Source organism: Fringilla coelebs (genome assembly GCF_963513975.1).
Source record: "Fringilla coelebs genome assembly, chromosome: 17".
Taxonomy (NCBI): Eukaryota; Metazoa; Chordata; class Aves; order Passeriformes; family Fringillidae; genus Fringilla; species Fringilla coelebs.
In genome coordinates, this window is record NC_140043.1 from 5,516,124 (window position 1) to 5,533,427 (window position 17,304).

General features: G+C 50.0%; 1 protein-coding gene across 3 annotated transcripts in view; it reads left to right on the forward strand.

Moving 5' to 3' along the window:
• The window catches only part of TAOK3 (TAO kinase 3), a 63,565-nt gene that overhangs the window by 44,611 nt on the left and 1,650 nt on the right, over window positions 1-17,304 (forward strand). For all 3 annotated transcript variants that reach the window (XM_084217091.1, XM_084217092.1, XM_084217093.1), the window contains 7 exons: window positions 2,353-2,487; window positions 10,809-11,045; window positions 11,776-11,904; window positions 12,611-12,814; window positions 15,166-15,405; window positions 16,451-16,663; window positions 17,014-17,196. In XM_084217091.1, the coding sequence (XP_084073217.1) occupies window positions 2,353-2,487; window positions 10,809-11,045; window positions 11,776-11,904; window positions 12,611-12,814; window positions 15,166-15,405; window positions 16,451-16,663; window positions 17,014-17,196 (1,341 nt within the window). The remainder of the gene's footprint in view (window positions 1-2,352; window positions 2,488-10,808; window positions 11,046-11,775; window positions 11,905-12,610; window positions 12,815-15,165; window positions 15,406-16,450; window positions 16,664-17,013; window positions 17,197-17,304) is intronic.

The following is a 17,304-nucleotide window of genomic DNA, read 5'->3' on the forward strand; positions in this document are numbered from 1 at the left end:
TAAAAATCCACCTCTTGGATAACAAAAAGTAAATCGCAGATTAATTTTCCAGTAGAAAAAGTTATTACAACTTAAACTTGTTATTTTAGGTGGTGTTTTGGAGCATTCTGGAAAGTCTGAATGCCCATTTAAAAAATTGGGGGTTTTTTTTCAGTGATTTGCAGCTTCTCTGGATTAAATATTTGCCATGCCAACATAATGGAGAGAAGGAAGAGGATCCAGGGATTGGGGTATTGCTTAGCAGGTTTGGGAAGCCTGTGCACTCACAGGTGCTGCTGCAGGCCCTGTGTGAGCCATGGGGTGACATTTCTGCTGTCCCCACCTGCATTTCATGGCTGGAGCACAGCACTGGTGGCTCCTGTTGTTTCCTCAGTGGTTCAGGTGGGTGAGTTTGGGGCAGATCTTCCCTACAGGGTTTGGGATCCCTCTGGTGAGGCTGAGTCAGATTAAACTGAGAGATGCTGTTGGACTTTGAATGTTTAATCAGGATCTTCTGGGGATGGCTGTTCTAGAGCCTCACGTGTGCCTTTCTCAGGAATGTTGGCAAGTCCAGGAGCTCTGCCCATCACACCAACGTGCACAAGTGGGAAATCTGAGATCAGCCCAATTTTCAGTGATTTCTCTTGTGGTCTCACTGTCTTTCCTGTCAGACACTGCTACAAATGCCCACTCTAAGGATGTCCAATAAAAAATGAAACTGCAGCTTTAGTGACTTTCCATATCTCTGTGGAGGACTGTCCTTTTTGGCTGTTTTGGCTCATTCTGTGTGCCTTGTGTGGGTGTAGAGGAGCTGGTGCAGGCTTGGCTCTGTGGTGGCCTTGGGCAAGGGAAAGGTGAGCATGGACTGGGAGTGCTCAAAAGGAAGGATAAGGAAAGGTTTGGGGGTAAAAGCACTTTTAATCAATGTGGTGTTCAGCTCTTAATATCAGCATTTCTGCACCTAATTGGCTTTTGCTTGAACTCATTTCCAGAATCCTGTTGAAAAGGGCTGAGTGTGTGTGGGTGTGGGTGAGAAGCAGCTGGAAATGGAGGCCAGCAGAGGGGAAAACCAGGTGTCTGTAGGGTGGGAAAGAAGCATGGGGATGACAGCAGTGTCCTGATGGAGACACCATTCCATGGATTCTCCATGTGGGGCTCTCTGACCTTCCTGGTGTCTGCTGGGCCATGGCAGGGTAGCAAAGTTGCTCCTGCTCATGGAGGCAGCTTTTGCCTGCAAGGGCTTTCTAGGCACTGGCAGCCTTTATTTTGCATCCCAAAGAACTGGAAACTTGATTTTATTCAGGAAGAATCTCAGTCTTCCTGAGAGGATTTAGGATTGGAGGTTGAGGATGGGAGTCATGACGCTGGTGGGTGCCGGTGTGGCCGGGCAGGAGCGGGGTGTGCTGGGTGTCCAGAGGCTGCTCCATCCCCAGGGTGCAGCCTGCAGGTGTGCTGACTGTTGGCAGTCACCATTCCCATTGGGAAAATCGTGGTGGTGTGGGGTTTTTTTGCTGGCCTTTCTGAGGGGGGTTTCTGCTGGAGCTTTGTTCCACTCCCAAATTTGCCCGCGCCGTTGGGGAAGGGCACAGCCTCTCCTGGCAGTGCCTTGCCAGGGAGCACGGGGAAGCTGCACCGGGAACCATTCCTGCTAAAACCTGGGAGCTGTTGCTTTAAAAAGAAAAAAAAAAAAAAAAAAAAAAAAAATCCTTTGTGGGCTGTGGAGAGAAAGTGCTAGAACTGTGCAGGATCATGACTGGAAAGCAGGATCCCTGAGTGGTCACGGAGGCTTTCCTGGTGCTCTCCAGCCTGCCGTGGATTTAGCCAGGATGCTGGTCCCCCACAGCAGATAGCAAACGAGGGACAAAGAAACCCCATCGAGGACACAGCGCTGGGCAAAGGGAATGAGGCAGGATGTTGCTGTGGTGTTAAAAGGGAACAGGATCTCCGTGCCTAGACATGGGAATCACGTTTTCACCGGGATCGCTGGCTTACAGTGCTTGAACCCGACCTTCCCGAGGACTCCGATCGCCCTGCTCCGCTTCCTGCTCCCGGCTCGCTTTTTTCTGGCACATATGTAATACTGGAGGTTTAAAAAAAAAAAAAAAAAAATAGGAGATTAAAAAAAAAAAAAAAAAAAAAGGCAGCCCGATCCAGGGATTCGGAGGCATCCTGCTCGCGATCAGCTGACGCGCCGAGCCGAGCTGCAATGTGTTGCTTATTCATTTTGTACGGTGGGAGCTGCCGGGGCTAAGCAGAGAGCTGAACTATGCCTCTCCTACAGCCGCGCTTGTGCAGACAGAGGGGTGAGAGAGAGGCAGCCGCCGCGGGAAGAGCACAGCCGGACTTTCTCCTTGTTTTTATCCATTTCTGCAGGATCATGTATTTATAAGGGATGAGGTGGGCCACAGGGATCGCAGGCCTGAGGTGCGGCCTACCCAGTCAGTGCAGAATCAGGCCCTCCACTACCGGAACCGAGAGCGCTTTGCCACAATCAAATCAGCATCTTTGGTAAGAGCCCCCATCCCACCCCACCCCACCCCGCTCCCCAGCCCCTCGCTGCCATCGCCTCCCGTGCTGTTGGTGCTGTTGGCATAGCAACTGGATATTGCACTGGGAGAGATTTTACCTCTGTGTGTGTGTGTGTGAGATGTAAATGTGAAATATGTTTAATTTCTCGCTGCATTTCCAGTGTGAGATAGCCCACCTTCCTGGGTGAAGTTAATACCGTCTTCATTTCCCACCCTCCCTCCATTTCCCACCTGTCCCTTTTGTTAATGTATTTATCTGCATGTGCAAAAAGAGTGTGTGAGGGGTGTGAGAGCTGCCGGAACGCCGTGGAGATGCAGATGCAGATGGGTTTGGGAACAATAAGATCGCTGCTGCCCACCCTGAGCTGCTGCCTGGTGGTGGCTTTTTTTTTTTTTTTTTTTTTTTTTTTAATTTCATTCATTCATTTATTTCAAGCAACTGTACCGTGACTGCATTTTCCAGCCCGATCCTTTGGAAGGATTGCTGGGCTGCAATAAGGGAAAGAGAGAGAGAGAGGGCTTACAGCGGGCTGTGGGCTTACAAAGGGGAGGGGGATGGGATGAATCCATCAAGATTTGTACTATTGCAAATGTGATTGCTGTGGATGCCTTTGTAGTAGGGAAAGGGGTGTGTGCCGGAAGAGTTAGTTGTGTGCCGCCTCCCCACCCCGCAGCCGCCCGGGCTGGGAGCAGCCTTTTCCAGGGAAAGAGTGAAAAATGGCCCTTCAGAGGGAAAACGAATGTCCTGTTCAATATTTCAGCCCGCTGGTATTAGAGGTCAGATGGACGGGGAGCGTTAGAAAGTCCCCACGGTTTGGCCATGGCACTTGCTCAGTGCTATGACATCATCCTGGACCAACCCCGAAATGACACCAGCGAGCCCTCCCCTTCCCGCTCCCTCCTGCCTCCACCATGGGGGTTCTCCTTCCAGACCACCATTTCTGCATCCCCAGAATCGCTTCCCACTCCTCCCTGCCTGCACAGGGCACGGGGTGTGCCTCTGTGTGTGTGTGTGTGTGAGCACGGCTGAAGGTGGTCACTGGAGGCAAGCAGCAGTGCCAGCAGCCCAGATTTTTTCTGTGTGATTGTTGCTGCTGCTGTTAAAATCTAAAATGATGCTGTGGCATTCAGGCTTCTGCCCAGATGCTTCCTGGGAGCATCTGAATCCCGTCTTTTGCAGGTGTATTTCTGGGTGCTCATACCCTGAGTGCCCCCCAGGCTGGTGTCCCCTGCTCCCCCCAGTTTAAAGTGACCTAGAAATGTGTGTGTTAGAGGACTTCATGCAGCACACCTGACAGGGGCAGGATCCCTTCTCTCCTGGAGACCTCTCTGCCCTGGGAATTTTTCCTTTTTGTGTGTGTTTGTGTGTTTGCACCCAGTGTAGTGCCAGCTCTTCTACTGCCTGCACTGAGCATATAAAAGTGGGACCCAGTTAGGTTGGCTGGAGGGCAGAAATAATGAATGACTCATGTATCATACTCCAGACATACAATTTCATTGATAAATTGATATGTGTGATGAATATATTCATGTTCTTTTACTCCCTGTGCAAAGCTGCTGCACCTTGTGGCCTGCCTTCAGCAGCAGAGCCCAGATCTCCTGTCTTCCCTGGAAATGTCACCCCTGGGCTACTTGGGTGGCTTGGAGGGATTGCATGGCCAGGTGCCTTTGGGAGCCAATGAAAATATGGGCTAGGAGAGATTCCCTGGTCCCTGAGCTCTGGGGAAGACAGCTGATATCCCAAGGTCACTCCTGAATCCCATGGTAGCCTCCTGTGGGGCTGGGATTGTGTCTGCCTTAATTCCTTACTCACTTGGGTTTGCTGAATCTCTCTGCTTCAATGACCAAGTGATGATAAAGATAAAATTCATTTTGGGTGGGGAAGATGGAAAGCTTTTTGGAGCTTGTCTTTTTTGGGTTTTTTGTGGAACATGCTCTGTTATCCCCAGCATTCACACACATCTCCCCTTCCCAGTGGAGAGGGAAGTTCCCAACACACCACCTGGGCACTCCAGGAAGTGTTGGTGTGGGGCAGAACTGACAGAAATATTTCATGGTGATGAGCTTTCCCTTTAACAATCTTCCATTCCCACCTCTTCATGTTCCAAAATGGAAATCCGGGGGGGAAAAATAAAAGTTTAAACCCATTGCACAGAATCTGGGTGCCAGTGCTTGTGTTGGAGCACTTTCTATCACTGTCACCATTCAGTGCCTAGATGATGTCAGTGGGGAGAGGGGCTGGATGCTCCTGTGGCCAAGGCAGAGTTTCTTCCTGCTTCCCTGTCCAATATTTGTGAGAAGGGCAAGGTCAGTCATGGAGCTGACATGGGGAGAAGGACCTGAACATGCCTGGAGTTTGTAGTGCAAACCCAGAAATTCAGGCTTTATTCATCTCTCTGTGTTAATTTACTCTTTTATTGGCAGCTGGAACAGATTTTTCCTGTGTGAATGGGTGCCCAAGATCCCACAGGGGTTGAAAACAAGCAAACCAGCAAGCTTTGATGGTTTCCTACATGCTGGCTGCTTCCCATTTCTCAGCAGCTGGGAACATCTTCCTGCACAGAAGGGTTGTGCAGTTGGGTACATCAGGTGGCCTGTATTGCACAGAATCAAAAATGGGAGTTCTGGCCCCAAATTCAATAATATGGGATGATATTTGGGTGTTAAAACTTCCCTTTTTGGGATTTGCTGAAATCCACCCCCCAACACTGAGACCAGGGCAGTGTTTTTAGAAGAAAAGCACCAAGTCTGGGGCTGTTCACTCCACAGCTCTTCCTCCTGGTGCAGTCCAGGACCTGGGGCCCTCAAGTCCTTGCTCTTCTCCCCTTAGATCAGGATATTGCAGGTGGAGGTAAGACTGGCATTGCTAAGAGTAATCCAATGTTCAAGTTGGATCTCTTTCCAAAAACAAGCTGAAGCAGTTTAGGGAGTGCAGAGGTCACAGAGGAGCTTGTGTTAGACAGCTGAGCACTCCAGGTGACCCAGTGGTTTGGAGAGTGATTCCCTTGCCCTGGTACTCTGCAAAAGCATCATGTGAATATGAAGGAACATGGACAGATCTCCAGAGGAAGCAGTCAAATGAACTCTCCACAAAGAAACAGGCAGTGGATATCCCCTTTTGAGTCTTGCAGTAGTGCTTTAATATTGCTCAGATTAAAGAAAATCATGAAAATCAGCAAATGTGAGTAAGAAAGATGAAGGAGCTTAACTTGGGTCATAATTTAATCAGCAATTTTAGAAGTCATTTTTTCCTGGACCACTTTTCTCTTTAATCAGTTTTGTGTGATAACAGTAACCATCACTCACCTGGAACAGTGGTGGAAAATACCCTGCATATTTCTGCTATTGGAGTGAAAGTTGCCATCTGAAATGGAGACCAGGCACCGACATCTCCATAATTTTTCTCAGATTATCAGTGATCCATAAATTAAAAGTTACAACCAGGAATCTCTTGAAGCTCAGCAAGCTGTTTGAAAAGGAGGGCAGAGGTTCTGCATGTTGATGAGACTACACCTCTCAATGTTTTCAAGGGAAAGCTTTTTTTTGAATCTCTTCAGAGATGCATTGATCTGCACTTCTGGGTGTCTTTCAAGCTTGACCCCTTAGGTCCCCCCTTCCTCGTGCATCTCCTCACCAGCTGCTTTTGCAGTTTTCAAAGGCAATGATCAAGTAGTTAAAACTTCATAGAATCCCAGAGTGGGTTGTGTTGGAAAGGATCTTAAAGCCCATCTCATTCCAGCCCTGCCATGGCAGGGACACCTTCCCCCATCCCAGGGTGCTCCAAGCCCCGTCCAGCCTGGCCTTGGGCACTGCCAGGGATGCAGGGGCAGCCACAGCTGCTCTGGGCACCCTGTGCCACCCTCCCAGGGAAGGATTCCTCCCTCACATCTGGGACATCTCATTCCATAGAAAGATCAGACAGCGAGGACTCTATCAAAGGCCTTGGTGTTCTCTTTGAAATCCAAATGCCAGCAGAAGAATGATGTGATCTCATCTGGGCCTGCAGAGCCAAGTGTCTGTGTCCATGGGAGCAGCATTCCCTGGATGTGGCCAGGAAAATGGCACCAGGGCAGCCTGGCTCCAGAGCCAGGTACCTTCACATGGAGCTGTTCCCTCTTCTGCTGGAGCATTGATGTGTTATTCCAGAGGGTTGAGTTTCTCCCAATGGACCCATGGGGCTGCTGCCTTTGTAGACCTTTCCTCTAAAATTTTGGACTTGTTCTTTCTCATCTCCTCTTGCTGTGAGAAGCAGCTGGCAGTGTTTTGCTCAGAGCTCTGCTTCCTCCAGCACAGAGGAGCTTGGAATTTCAGTTATCTAGAGGTGAAAACTCCTGTCTTTAGGAGAGGGTTCAGTATCTTGGATAAACAGTGTAGAAAAGGGAACTCTAAACAGCTGCTGGTTTGGAGGAGAAGTTGTGAGCTCAACTTCCTTACGTAAACCTAAAATCTTGGAGGGGTGAAAGAAAGTTTGGATTTTATGGCAAATGTGGGAGTAGGTTGGAAAAGACATCTCTGTTCTCAGTTCTATGTATGCCAAAGATGCAGAGAGATAAGAAACTGAGAAAATGTCATACCTTCATGAAAGCTGTTCTGGTTTATACAGGTTTTTGGTTCTCCTGATGACCTGATTGATTGTTGTGTGCTGCAGGGAGAGCTCCAGGAAACTGCAGCTTTCTGCTGTGAAGGATCCTGACATTTCCTGGTTATATGGAGAAGAAATTTTGTAGTTATCACCTTTTGCCTCACAATAATTTGTGGAGTTGTTTGTGAGCTTCTTTCTGAGGGGCAGCTCTAATCCTCTGCTCTCTGTGGCCTGGGACAGGACCCAGGGAATGGCTGGAGCTGTGTCAGAGGAGGTTTAGGTTGGAGATCAGGAAAGGTTCTTCCCCCAGAGGGTGCTGGCACTGCCCAGGCTCCCCAGGGAATGGGCACAGCCCCAAGGCTGCCAGAGCTCCAGGAGCACTTGGACAATGCTCCCAGGGATGCACAGGGTGGCATTGTTGGGGTGTCTGTGCAGGGCTCTGTGATCCCTGTGGGGCCCTTCCCACTCAGGATATTCCAAATAGTGCATGGAGTTCCGAGAGTCTTTGTCTAAGAACACCAGAAAGGTGATTAATGGAACATCCCCAAATTTTCTTGTTAAAATGGTTGCTAGAGCTGTTAATTCATTAGGGGTTTAATCTTTAAAACCATAATCCTGCATTCATTCATAGTCTGAAGGACTTCTCTGGCACTGAACTGGGCATGTTCAGTAGCTAATGTTCATTTCTTCCACATTCTGCCACCCCTGAGATCACCATGTGCAGACTTTGTCTCTGAAGAGTGTCCTGAGGAGTGTGGGACTTGACTGGAGATTATGGTGATAAATGAAGTCTTTATCATGAGTTTGCTGAACACAGGCACTAAATCCACAAGATGTCCACCAAGTCTGCTGCTCTCTTCTCTCATCTTTAGGATGAGACGCTGCTTTTGTTTTCTTCTGACTTTTTAATGTCTCATCTTCTGTTGTGACTGGGAGGCTTTATCAGCTAGGCTTGTAATTAGCAATTGCATCCTATTGTTAGGGATAAATATCCTAGATTTCATGGGAAATCTTTCCAAGATGGAATTCTTGTCACGATAAAGCTGAGCAAAATTGGAAATGGGGTGCAGAGGAGCAGGGAAAAAAACAGGGATAAAAGTTAATGAGTTTTGCTGTAAATAAAACAAGTGCACACTCTACATCTCATTAGAGATCAGACCAAAGGAGACTGGCAAAGTTGCTGGAGGATCCTTAGATCCATTTTTTCTTAGGCTCTTGCTGTTTGCTTTGTTCTCCAACGTCTGGGAACGGAGTGTGCTGTGCAGAACATCCCATTGCTCACAAAAGGGCTGGGCCCCAAAAATAGCACCTCCAGGAAGATCTGGTACAGCTGGTGGCTCCCAGATCTCCATTTCTCTTCAAGTGCCTGACCAAGGCTGTTCTCTCCCAGCTGGATGTCACTGAACATGGCAATGGCATGTGTGGAGTGTTGGTGGTCTGTCTGTCTTACCTGGCATCTGTCTCTTATCATTAACTTGGATTCTCAGAGAAATTTTCCTTACCTGGAAGCAGTGGTGGAGATCTTATTCTTGCTGAACTTGACTGAAACGTGCAAGCTCCTATGAGCACTTCCCAACCTCTTCCAAGTGTTGCTGTCCTTGGTACTCTTGGAAGAACCAAAGCTTTTTGAGCTGTAGCAGAACATGGGGCTCACAGGGTGTTTGTGTTTCTGTGGTCATTCCTACAATCCCACAAGCTCCTGGTGGCTGCCTTGGATCTGATTGTGTCTCAAGCATGTACAGGCTGCTCTGTGGCACCGGTTGCTGAGGTGTATTTATTGCAGCCTGCTCCAAAATGACATTCTGAAATTTCTTGTAGGAAGGAAGTGGTTTGTCCATCTCCACCTGGTGGGTGCTCAGCCTCACTGATCGCCCTGAGTGTGACAGTGCTGTGCCCAGGCTGGTTCTTTGGTTCTTCTGCAATCTTTGGGAGGCTCTTCCTGAGTTCCTCTTCTCCCTCCTCCCAAGGCTTGGGGGTCATTTGAACTGAGGCAGGTGGCACTTGCTGCCTGCCTTGGGTGACCTCAGTCAGGGTGTTCATCTCTTGATTCTGGAGTTCTGACTTGGCTTCCTGTCACCTCCCAGCCCTGGAGCCAGCAGGTGCACTGGGATGGCAACTCCCTAAAGCAGCTGCTCTTCTGTGGAACCTGGGCCTTCCCAGCTCTGTAGGTGTACCCCATCCTGCATCTGAACTCCAAAAATCTCCACAAAACTGCCTTCAAATGACAGCAGGATTGTAGCAGGGGCCAGGTTTTGGGGCTGCTTTGGAGGAATCCATCAGGAAGGCTGCAGGAGGGACTCTTGGTTTGTAAAGCTTCAGTGATCACCTTCAAAGGCCTGAGCTCTTCTCACTGAAGTGGCAAAGCAAAGGTCCCCTTGCACAGAATCAGGGGCTGCAGTTCCAAACATGAACCAAGTTTTTGGTTCTCAGGTCGTATAAATGATCAGCAAATCTTCATAAGTTCCTGAGACTGTCTTTAAAAAAATAAAAACCAGTCTTGGACACTTTTCTTCTTTTGAAATGGAAGCATCACCATTTGCATTTTCTTCTGAACATTTTTGGCACAGCCTGTTGATGTTTTTTTTTCTTTCTTTCTTTCACATGGATACACTTGGGCATGGAAATGAATGTGAAACTTGTGAGTTTGTTTCAGCTGAGCAGGGTTTAAAATCTGCTTAGACCATCTGATCAATCTTGTTAAGAGCACACAGTTCCAGAACAGTGTTCCCTTGTTAGAAAACTTTCAATTCTGGGAAGGAATGAGCTCAGTCTGCCATCATCTTGAATTTTAAGGGGAAATTTTGAAGGAGGCTCCTCTTAGCAGAAAATAGATGTTGAGGGATTGAATTGGCATGGGGGTGACTTGAGGAGGAACGAAAGAACAGGGGTTTGGGGGGGTTCTGGCTGCTTCTTGGGAGTCCATGCCACCCTCAGGATCTGAGTCCTGCATCTGAATAAGGTGTCTGAAGAACGTTGCCTATCAGCCACCTCTGTTTCCAGATTTCCACCAGTGTGTCCTGGAGTGATAATGATGCCTCAGGTTTTAGCTTTTGTATTTTTCAGATTCTGTTCTGCTTTAGTGTCTAAGCCTAGGCTTCATATTAAGGGATGGTGAGCTCTCTGCACAGAGCAGGGAGACAAAACAATTCCTTCTCTAGCTGGGGACCAAGGACAAATGATCCAAACCTCAGGCCCAGGAGCACAAACAATGGCAGAATGAAGAGAGAAAAACAAGAGGGATGGGACTTCATGGGCTAAAGCTGTAATTGGCAATTAACTCCAATATGCAAATGGAGAAGAACTTATAAAAGTGTGAGACCCTGTGACTGGTCATCCATTGTGTGGCCATTTTGGGTAGTGCTGCCCAAGGTGGCTCTGTTGAGGTCTCTTAATAAATCCCCACTTCATTCTTTAGTTCTATGTAGTCTCTGTTCATAGGGCAGCCTTCACAAGGTATCAGTAAGTAACCAGTCCCTTCCTTTATTTGTAATGTGGCATTTTCAGCTGTGTTACTGAAAACACAGAAAAGTCTCAGGAAAAGATGGGGGCTCAAAGTTAGGACAGAGAAACCTCGTGGCTTTGTGAAACTGAACAACAGCACCTCCAAACCCCATGGCTTGCTGAGAGCACAGCAGAGCAGGGCCTGGCTTGCAGTGAGCAGCCAGCAGCTGGTGTGGAAGCAAGGCCATGGAGCACTGGCTGTCCTGTTCTGCCCCCAGGTTACAAGACAGATCCATGAGCATGAGCAGGAGAACGAGCTGCGGGAACAGATGTCAGGATATAAGCGGATGCGGCGCCAGCACCAGAAGCAGCTGATCGCCCTGGAGAACAAGTTGAAGGCCGAGATGGACGAGCACCGCCTCAAGCTGCAGAAGGAGGTGGAGACACACGCCAACAACTCGTCCATTGAGCTGGAGAAGCTGGCCAAGAAGCAAGTGGCTGTGATGGAGAAGGAGGTGAGTGCTGGGGGACAGGAGAACGCAGGTCTCCAAGGGAGGTGCTGCTCGGACCCCTGGTGTGAGGTGCAGAAGGAAAGGACAAGGTCCTAAACTGCCCCGAGGGAAATGTAGATTGGATGTTGGGAAAAAGTGTTTTACACAAAGTACTAGAATGGTTTGCCTGGGGAGGCGCTGGAGTCACCATCCCTGGGTGTGTTCAGAAGATTGGATGTGGCACTCAGTGCCAGGGTTCAGTTGAGGTGTTGGGCTGGTTGGAACTCAGTCATCTCAAAGGTCTCTCCCAGCCTGGTGATTCTGTGACCTTGTGTCCCCTTCCTGGCTGATGGGCACTCTGTGGCCATCCACCAGTGCCACAGCTGCAAAAAGGGGCTGTGGGGACCTTGGTGGGAGCTTTGCCTCAGCTGAGGGGGTGACAAAGCTGTCACTCAGTCCAAAATCAGCATGTTAATGCACATAATAAACTGGTGTGGTTGTGCCTTCTGGGGTGGCTTTGGTGGGGAGGTGAGAAGCACAAGGAAGCACTCACACTTAGGTGAGCATTTCCTGTGTGAGCAGCTGTCCTGTGCCTGAGTGCTCATGGCTTTGTCTAGCACAGTCACCAAAATGACTGACCAAAAATCAAAAACCACAATGATTTCTGCTGGATTCTGCACCTTGTCACTCACTTTTTCTTTTTTTTTTAAATTTTATTTTATTGTTATTTTTTTCTTCTCTCTGTACATTGCAGGCAAAGGCAGCTGCAGCAGATGAAAAGAAATTCCAGCAACAGATTTTGGCTCAGCAAAAGAAAGACCTGGCGACCTTTTTAGAAAGTCAGAAGAAACAATACAAACTTTGCAAGGAAAAGATTAAAGAGGCAAGAAACCCTCATTTTCAGGGCTGAAGGGGTGTGGAATGAACACGAACCAGTCATCTGTTTTGATAGACCTGGGCCAGCCCAGGGGTTTAAGGGATATTGTCAGGCTTGGAAGTAAATTTTGGATTCTCAGCAAGTGAATTTTCAGGAACTGGGAGCATCTGGCAGCATTTCCAGAACAATTTGTGAGGGTGGCTACAGGTGCCTTCACAATTTGCTGTAGAGCAGAATCTTTGAAACCAAGGGTGATGAGGGAAAATGGGACTTCACAGAGAGTTCTTCTTCCCTTTTCTCCTCATCTGTTTTTGGTTTTTTTTTTCCCAAGTAATCAGAGCAGCCATTCAGTGTCCCCAGACTAAAAGCCCTATGATCACTTACATAAATTAGGAAGAGAAGTAACTTCATATGTGCCAAAATGGATTATTTAAGTAGTGTCTTCACCGTATTGCAAAAATAATTAAAGTAAAGGTGAGAAAATGATAATCAAGGAACTCTGTGGCCACTTTTCCTCCTACTCTTGGTGTGGGTCCTGGTACAGCTGTAGAGGCAGCAGGGCTGAGCATGGCCAGGTGATAGGTCTGGTTCTGTTGGTTTGTAGTGGGATTTTGGTGTCCTTTCAGGACCTGAATGGCAGAGGAGGAGCCAGGAAGGTCCCTCATTGCTGTGTCACTGTGGTGCTGAGGCAAGCCTTGTTTTGACCCTGCAGGAAATGAATGAGGACCACAGCACACCCAAGAAAGAGAAGCAAGAAAGGATATCCAAACACAAAGAGAACCTGCAGCACACACAGGCTGAAGAGGAGGCCCAGCTTCTCAGCCAGCAGAGACTCTACTACGACAAAAACTGCCGATTCTTCAAGAGAAAAACGATGATCAAGAGGCACGAGATGGAGCAGCAGAACATTCGGGAAGTATGGCACTGCTCACTTCTCTCACAGCCTGTTTTAACTGCTTTAGCTTCATGGCTTGGCTGAAGTTAGGTCTGCATGTTTCTAGTTGCTAAATAGAGTTGAGAAAAATGTAACAAAATATGTTTTGGGAAATGGTTTCCCTGCAGCTGTGGCTGCTTTGATCAGTTGAGGGATGGCAGTACTGACTGCAGACAGAAACACCCTGTGGGCCCCTCCTCTGGGCCTGATGCCTCATCCCAGCTTCTGAGTGTTGGGTTTGGGGGTCCTGCCCCAGTTTGGGGTGTGGGGAGAGCTCTGGGATGGGGATATGGGCTGTCAAGGAGCAGCTTTTCACACCCTGCTTCCCCTCGTTGGTTTGTGCCCCTGCCTCAAGGCTGCCCGTGGTCAAACACCACTTTGGAGAAGGAGCTTCCATATGGAGATGTTCCTGTGGCCATGGCTGTAGTATCTGAGTTCTTCACAGGTGTTATTTTTGGATAAAGAGTGTCAGATAAGAGGGTGTTTTAGTGAAAACTGAGTGAGGAGTGGTCAAATATTTCCAGTTGTGTTTGGCCTGCTATCCTCAGGCTTTCCAGTATAATTTGGACTTGTTCAGAGCTTTGCTACCCTTGGGTCCAGATGTGCCTGGAGCTGCTCAGCTGCTTTGCTGAGATCTACATATCTCAACCCAGGCACCCTCAAAACTAGTGACTCCAAAAATTCAGATTTGAGCACCCTTGTCACAGCCTGTCAGCTCTGTGGCAGGGATGAGAACAGAGTTCAGTGACCCAGCATGGCATTTAACCAGGAACACATCTCTGACCTCCTGCATTTAAGCTCTTATGACACCTAATTTTCAGAATGATCTGAGTTTTTATTCCCTGAAAATTACATCCCTACTAATTCAAATGTGCCAGTACTGCCTACTTGGATCACCTGAAGTAAATAACACTTTCAAAATGTGTTTTCCATATTTTAGCTAACCACAGATGTTGTTTTTGTGCAAATGGGAAAGTGTTTGAAGGAAGTGGAATGACTCTGTGTGTTTATGCTGTGTGAACTGAAATCAGATATGGAATAGGCTTGGGAAAGGCTGGCTGAGCTTTCCTGGGATGAAAACAAATGTGCCACAGCTCCCTGCCTGGTCAGTGCCCCACCTGCCTTTGGGAAGTCGTTCTGGCACACCAGTACATGTAAATTTTAATATTGGCTGTCAGGGGTTGAGTTTTAGGGCCAAGAGGGCAGGGGGAAACCCTGGCCCTGTTTCCTTGCCCATCCTCTCAGCTCAAACCTGTCCCAGGTGTAGCAGCCACAGGGGCTGAAGTTGGCAGGTGCTCCTGTTGAGAGTTACAAGAGGATTACCACATGTATGCAGCAGCTCAGAATAATTACATTTCTTTGCTTGTCCTGCAGAAACCCGTTAGGCTGAGGCAGCCCTGGGCTGGGCACGGGGTGGGGTGGGGCAGCTGAGGCTGTGACCTGAGCCGGGATCAGGGATGCAGCAGCGCCATCTGTGAGGGGTACAGCTGGAGTCAGCTCCCTGCTGCGCTGGGTGTGCCTGACACCCTGAGACACAAACGTGTGCAGTGATCAGGGAGGGAGCTGGTGTCTTCCCCTCCCTGGGCTTGTGGCCTGGGAAAGGTTATCCTGGACTGCGCACACCCTGTGCAGGAGCTCTTGGTGAACGCTGCTTGTTTTAAAAACGAGCTGCCCCTCGGGCCAAATCCCACCTGGACAATTCACCTGCTCACCTGAGGTGGTGTTAGAGCCATTGACCTCTGCCTTGGCCACTCTAGTGTAGGAGATGGAGGGGGGAGCTCCTTGCCAGTACCCACCGGGGGCACGGGGGAATTTAGACCAGACAAGAGCCCCAGTTCCACCACCTCAGCCCTGAGCACCCCGGGATGTGCTCATTGAAAGCTGCTGCGAGTTTCTGCAGGCACCGAGGGCTTGTGTGGGGTCCTGGTGCCACCTGCTGGGGACTGCCGGGGCCATCCCAGAGCAGGGGAGGAGGGATGGATGGATGGATGGATGGATGGATGGATGGATGGATGGATGGATGGATGGATGGATGGATGGATGGATGGATGGATGGATGGATGGATGGATGGATGGATGGATGGATGGATGGTCGGTCACTCAGTGGTCACTCCTGGCATGGATGGATGGATGGATGGATGGATGGATGGATGGTCACTCAGTGGTCACTCCTAGCATGGATGGATGGTCGGTCACTCAGTGGTCACCCCTAGCCTCCCCATGGCGCTGTGGGGTGTGTGTTTCCCTGTGTCAGGCCGGTCCCTGCTGCTGGCAGAGCAGTGAGCAGGAGTGCAGCAGGCTGCCCGCTCAGGGGTGTGTGTGTGTGTGTGCAGGAGCTGAACAAGAAGCGGACGCAGAAGGAGATGGAGCACGCCATGCTGATCCGGCACGACGAGTCCACGCGGGAGCTGGAGTACCGGCAGCTGCACACGCTGCAGAAGCTGCGCATGGACCTCATCCGGCTGCAGCACCAGACTGAGCTCGAGAACCAGCTGGAGTACAACAAGCGGCGCGAGCGGGAGCTGCACAGGAAGCACTTCATGGAGCTCCGGCAGCAACCAAAGAACCTGAAGGTGCTGCCAGCTTTCCTTCTCCTCCTCCAGCCTCTTCCTCCGTGCAGCGCCCGTGCTGTGGGACCGCTGCTCTCTTCACCCCGTGCTCTCCCTTGCGTCCCCTCCCTTTGCACAGAGCAGCTCCAGATAAGGGAAGTTGTGGGCTGGGATAGCCCAGGGCTCACAGAGGGTTAAGTGCTGTTGTAAAATAGTCCAGTCCTAAGTTAGAGAAGTTGTTTCTGACAAGCTGTGTGTTGTTCAGGCCCTCGCTGGTGCCAACTTAGAATGATGAGGAGAGGGGGTTGGTGGTGCTTTCAGAGTCCAGGGAGAACACAGAGCACTCAGTGTGTGCTGAGCTCTGTGCACACCCCAGTCTGCTTACAGACCTCTGAGCTGCTCTCTGTGGTACAGGCATGTTCCTCCACCCAATGTCACAGAATCACAGAACATCCTGAGTGGGAAGGGCCCCACAGGGATCAGGGAGTCCAAATCCCAGCCCTGCACAGACACCCCAATAATCCCACCCTGAGCATCCATGAGAGCATTGTCCAAATGCTCCTGGAGCTCTGGCAGCCTCGGGGCCATGCCCATTCCCTGGGGAGTCTGGGCAGTGCCCAGCACCCTCTGGGGAAGAACCTTTCCCTGATACCCAGCCTCAACCTCCCTTACACAGCTCCTGCTGTTCCTTGGGGTCACTGGTGACCAGAGAGAAGCACATTGCTGTCACTCTGTCACACCCTTACTAGTTCCCAGGTCTGCAGCCTCCACATAGTGCAAGGTTGAGGTGGGAAGGACATGGAAGGGGAATGGTGCTGTGAAAAAGCAGATATGTTTTGGGAGGCAGGTGATGGGCTGGGTGATCTGCAGGAGGTGGGAAGTGCCCTGGGCTGAGGGGGTGCTGTTCCTGGCCAGGCTGCAGCAGGGTCTGAACTGCTGCTGGTGGTTGATCCCTGTGGGAAGCATGCACGGGGAGCTGTGGTTCCCACCACCCCAGCCATGTGGTTGTACCACAGCCTCTCCATTCCCAAAGCCCTTCGTGCTCTTCACGTCATTCCTTCCTTGGCAGGCTATGGAAATGCAGATCAAAAAGCAGTTCCAGGACACATGCAAAGTGCAAACTAAGCAGTACAAAGCACTGAAGAATCACCAGCTGGAAGTAACTCCAAAGAGTGAGCACAAGACAATTCTGAAGAGCCTGAAGGACGAGCAGACACGGAAGCTCGCCATCCTGGCCGAGCAGTACGAGCAGAGCATCAATGAGATGATGGCCTCGCAGGCGGTACGTGCAGGGGCTCTGAGGCCTGGCACCACCCTGGGGGGGACTCCTCCAGCCACTGAATTATCAAAACTGTTTAAACAACACATCAGCTGGCACTTTCCTCGTGGAATAAGTGTCCTGTGGAATACATGTCCTTCCCCTGCTCCCCTGGCATGCTGGGGATTAGGATTTGTACTGCTCAGGCTCTGCCTCAGTGTGAGCAGAGCAGCTGCTGCTCGTGAAGCCTTTCCTGCTTCCTCCCTCTGCCACCAACACCGGTGGCTTTGGGAAGAGAGAGTGGTGTGTGACTTGTGTGGGAGCAGAGGAATTCCCAGCAGGGTTTGAGCCTTGTTTTGCCCATGCTCTCACAGCTCCGGCTGGACGAGGCCCAGGAAGCAGAATGCCAAGCCCTGAGACTGCAACTCCAGCAGGAGATGGAGCTGCTCAACGCCTACCAGAGCAAAATAAAGATGCAGACAGAAGCACAGCACGAAAGGGAACTCCAGAAGCTGGAGCAACGGGTGTCGCTGCGCAGGGCACACCTGGAACAGAAGGTACCTTCCAGAGGGGATTTTGGGGGACACAGGGAGGCTGGAGCTGTGCTGGGGGCTGCTGGCTGTGCTCATTGATTTTGGGGACCTGGGGCAGACTAGAGCTGTGCT